The sequence below is a fragment of the Cyprinodon variegatus genome, unplaced genomic scaffold, assembly GCF_000732505.1.
Source record: "Cyprinodon variegatus isolate N-32 unplaced genomic scaffold, C_variegatus-1.0 Scaffold535, whole genome shotgun sequence".
NCBI classification, from domain to species: domain Eukaryota; kingdom Metazoa; phylum Chordata; class Actinopteri; order Cyprinodontiformes; family Cyprinodontidae; genus Cyprinodon; species Cyprinodon variegatus.
Window position 1 is genome coordinate 130,363 of NW_015150988.1, and position 5,036 is coordinate 135,398.

Here is a 5,036-nt window from a genome sequence, read left to right on the forward strand (position 1 = left end):
TGGTTATTTTTACTAACTTCATTAATAAAATTATATTTCAGACTGCACAGAACAAAATCTTATTAAATTAGTGCCACTTTATATATTTTTTGCACCATCTAAGCTAGTCTATGCAATGTGATATTTGCATCCCACCATTAGAATAATTAAAATAATGCCTAAAAAGTTTGCTTTGAGTATCAATCATCAAGGCTTTTACATAACACCATTACTTAAAAATGTCGTTGAAAACCACGTCATTTACATAACCAACGTGAAACCTTTTTCTGTCTATAAAGCAGGAAGGACAGAAGATAAGCTGTCAGAGCAATCTGTCTCAGCTGCTCAGAGCCGTCGCTCCTCTAGACTGGGATCCTGTCATGCTGTCACACGAAAAAGCGGCAGTGCTGTTGCTTTTGCTAAGTTCTTGTGGTCCAGGTAAGGATTTTCTTTAAAATCAATTGATTACAGATAAACCATTTAAAGTGTTAAATGTAAACAGGTTTAAGTTTATAAAATAATTTAGATCCACTTCAGGTTTATAAAATCTACAAATCAATCCTCAGATATTATTAACAAATATTACCCTTAAATGAAAAAAAAAAATCCAAAACACTTGACAAACATGTAAAAACCTTAAAATGTACTATTTTATTTTCATGGGGTTGTTTTAGAAGATGCTTTATGCTGCAGCTATGACACTCGTAACAGGAAAGGATGGCTTTTGAATATTCATCTTTAGATTTTCCGCAGTTTATCCAGGAAAAATCACTGGAGGCCACGTGGTTGTGCCACACAGCAGGCCGTACATGGTGCTGGTGGAGAGAACCATGCCGAATGGAGATATAATCAACTGTGGGGGATTCCTTTTGAATGAGGACTTTGTAATGACAGCTGCCCATTGTAAAGCCAAGTCAGTTTAATACTCTTTGTTTTAATTTTCTAAACAATGCTGTGATTTCATTTGCAAATAAAACATTTTCTTTTTCCATTACAGGGAATACTTAATTTATCTTGGGCTTCACGATGTGGATAATAAGGACAATGCGGAGCGCATTACTGTGGAGCAAGCATTTCCTCATTCGCATTTCAACAGTAACACATATATCAATGATATCATGCTACTTAAGGTGAGATAAGATCTACACCTTGCATTTATGCTATCATCCATTTCTTGTGTCAGTTGCAAAGGGTCTGGTTAAAATAGGCTACCATGCTACATTAGCTAAAATAAACACAAAACAATTCCTAATTGTATTTATATTTCTATGTATTTTATGTTGGTCTTAAAGCTGAGCTCCAAGGCAAACTTTAGCAGTAATGTGAAACCCATTAATTTGGCAAGCAACGATGCTGAGGCTCTGCCAAAGTCATGTAGTGTCTCCGGCTGGGGTAAAACAGAAGACAATGGCTACCTTTCCCCATTACTCATGGAAATCAATATAACATTGATTAAAAATGAAACCTGCAAAAAGGAAAACGCATACTGCTCACAGGGAAAGAATGGACCAAATGAAGTATGTATCTTTGACTTTTTATGACTATTAAGAAATTAGCTCATTTTATGCTTTCAGAAATCCTCATTCATATTTTTTTTATCTTTTAGGGAGACTCTGGCGGTCCGTTGGTTTGTGAACCAGGACTAGCTTATGGAGTGGTGTCGACTATGTTGCAGCCACACGCAAATGAGCCCCGTCTGTATAGATATGCCCGAATACCTGACTACAAAGGCTGGATCATCTCCACTGTAAAAGCAGCTAAAGCAAAATAATCATATACATGCTACGGGGTTTCATTGGGCCTTCACATTTATCTGCCAAATAACTGAGTGGTATTTAGGCCAAAATACTTGGCCTAACAACAAGTGATACAATTTACTTGTTTATATTTCTGTTCTTCATCATGAGCAAAAATCTGCGAAAATAAATATACACTTTGTTGTTTGTTTTGTACGCTTTTGTTTTCACAGTGAACTAAAACTAAAACACAATACTGCTTCATTTGAAGATTGAACAGTTATTAATAAACTTACCACACTTCTGGAAATTAGATTTATGACCAAAAAAAAAAAAAAATCTAAATTATTGACCATTAAGTTGAATCTATCCTTGCTGTCTTTTAGGCCTGTTCTATACTGATTAGCAAGAGTAAGAATTATGTGTTCTAAACAAACCTACAACCAGTTCAATTCTGATTATCTTATGAATAGATTGGGATCATTATTAATACATTTCTGGTTACTGCCGTTAGATTAAATAATCTGTTAATTGACTTAAAGATACTAAGATAAATGTTTCCTACATTTACAATAAAAACAAGAAAAACCACACAGCTGTGAAATGCATGAGTATTGTTACACTTGATCACAAATTTGAAAGGTAAACAAAGAAAAGTGAAATTGAAGAGGGAAACAACTCGTTAAGTCTTTCTGCACTAGTTTCTGTGGCAACTTTTGAAAACCAACAGTGTACAGCATTTCTGAAACCGCTGGCCTTCCTTCCTTCCTATTCCTAATTAAAAAGGCTTCAATGGTGTGTGTGACAGTGATGCAGGGGTTAAACGCATGAATCATGCACCGAAACTTTGGTCTTGATGCGTCGCAGGTTCAGCCAAATGTCTTCCTCCTCTCTCTGTTCCTGCTTTCTGTCTGCCCTCTATTAAAAAAAGGCCATATTAACTAGCCTTAAAACAAAAAAATTAAATGGGGAAAAAATGTTCTGTCATAAACACTTTTTAATCAATAAATGTGAAAAGACACTCTGGAGGGACTAGGTCTCTAGGCTGGTCCTGTAACAGCCTTGTGCTTCTCCCAGTGGACGTGGGGGAGACTTCACTCTTGCTTCTGTAGAGAGGGGAGTCTCTGGACGTTCCTGCTAAAGAGCTGCCCCCACAACCCGATCCCAGATGAGAGGAAGACCAAGAGTATAAGAATAGAATATGCTTGTTATAACCTTCATATATCTAAACTGCTTATAAGAGATAATTTAAACAGGTTTATTCAAATCCTTGAACTATTTGAATGAAACTTTAGTTAAAGCTTATTCAGAAATAGAGCACAAATATTTTCATATTGTAAGGTTCTCTTTATATATATTTAAATTCAGGTTATTAAGAGTCAGCCTGTGAGGAAGGGTGTGGTGTTTGCTTTATTCAATCTTCATATCTAGGTTCCATCTCTAATATTCCCCCTATGTCAAAGAAGAAGAATGAATAGAGGCTACGAGGCTGTGCCACACAGCCGGCTTTTTATGGCCTTCAGAAAATGAATGAAACAATGTGCTGTGATGGATTCCTTCTCAGCCAGATTTTGCAGCCGCAGCCATAAGTGGCATATGCCAGTTAAAAAACAGCATATGCCTGTTGGGAAACGGCATATACCATTTTTCAAAACTGACAAGCCAGATACCACTTTTGGCTCTCGCTTGCACTCAGATTTTGTTATTGGGCGACAGTCGTGTTGGATTTGGGAATTTGCCCTGAAAGTAAAGGGTTGACGGTGTGTCCTTGGGCAAGACTCTTCAACCGCATTGCCTACTGATGGTGGCGCCAGTATGGCAGCCTAGCTTCAGGGCAGCTGTGGCTACAATGTAGCTTGCCATCATCAGTGTGTGTGTGAATGGGTGAATGACTGAATGCAATGTAAAGCGCATTGGTCAAGCGCTCTATAAATATAGACCATTTACAATGACTACTGCTTGCTGCCAAGCTTTGTCTGTTAATAATATTTTCATTTTGATTTGTAACAATAGTTTGCATTTGTTTAGCTATATATGCTATCACCACGTATGTAAAAATTACTGTATTGTACTTTTTATCTTTATGCTGTCTCATGCCAGCAATTATAGTGAATACATAATTTTCCTTGGTGTTGATGATAAAGTGATGGTAAAGTACAGACAAAGTGTGGATAAAACAATTCCTCATGAAAAGTATTGCAACATTTCAAACACAAATGATACGATGCTCCTGAAGGTAAAAAACAAACATAATATCCTTTTAGATGTTTTAAGTCGTAGCTTTAAAAAAAACAACAAACATGCTCATTATGAAATGTTTGCCTTTACGTGAAAGCCTCTCCTTTCAACATGGTATATACTGATAAAAAGAACAACACTACCTCCATGTGACGAATGTGTGTTGATGCATACGGAACAACATATTTACGTTTTACAACATTTCTTGACTTTATAAGCTCAATAAAATTTTCATCATTTTCAATAATTGCATTTTTACTTTACTTACTTGAGCATCAATAATATTTATTCTTGCAAATTGATTTCCTTTTTTAACAAAATATTTTAAAAAAATGTTGGGATATTGTAATATGTAGATTAAAATTATATATATATCATAAAATTGATATTCAAGTCCAAATATATTTAAAAGTCTGACTGTCTCATAACATTTAAAATTTATTTCGAATGCTTCTTCACCAATTCCTAGGTGCTGTATAAATGACCATAAAGAATCACAATCAGCACCAATCTAATCGTTTAGCTTTACGTTGGCTTGACATTAACCTTAGGGGAGCAACCTCCTTTGAAAAATCCTGGACCGTGTTTGGCTGTGACTCCATCCTGGAGAGAAATATCAGCTGTGCTGCTGCCATCAACACCCTTGTTTATAGAAGTTGGAGATCGGCCTGTTTTCCAGTGTGGTCCTGTTTCTCTGTCCGTGACTGGCTGGATGTGCTCTCTTCATCCTCCGACATGGGAGCTGGCTCGGAGCTCGTCTGCCTGGCTGTGTGTTTCCTGGACCGGGCCGCCTTTTACAGCTGCTTTTTGTATCTCTGCTTCCGTCTCCTTGAACCCCAGTAGGCCTCAGCAGATGGTCACTCACACTGAGCCTGGTTCTGCTGGAGGTACTTCCTTTTAAAAGGGAGTTTTCCTCTCCACTGTCGCTACAAGCATGCTAGGTGAGAGGGATTGCACATCAACTCAATAAGTCGAAGCAATCAACTGGTTTTCTTTAGATAGAAAACTTTTAATCAATTTGACTGTATGATCTGGTGAACTGTAAAGTGCCTTGAGATGACATGTGTTGTGAATTGGCGCTAT

General features: G+C 37.0%; 1 protein-coding gene across 1 annotated transcript; it reads left to right on the top strand.

Moving 5' to 3' along the window:
- The first annotated feature begins 296 nt into the window (after window positions 1-296).
- On the top strand, window positions 297-1,885 carry LOC107095300 (granzyme B-like). Its single transcript, XM_015391322.1, has 5 exons — window positions 297-417; window positions 733-892; window positions 977-1,109; window positions 1,272-1,496; window positions 1,586-1,885. Exons 1-5 carry the CDS (start codon window positions 360-362, stop codon window positions 1,748-1,750), a joined length of 741 nt encoding a protein of 246 aa, XP_015246808.1. The 5' UTR covers window positions 297-359; the 3' UTR covers window positions 1,751-1,885.
- Window positions 1,886-5,036: the final 3,151 nt, after the last annotated feature.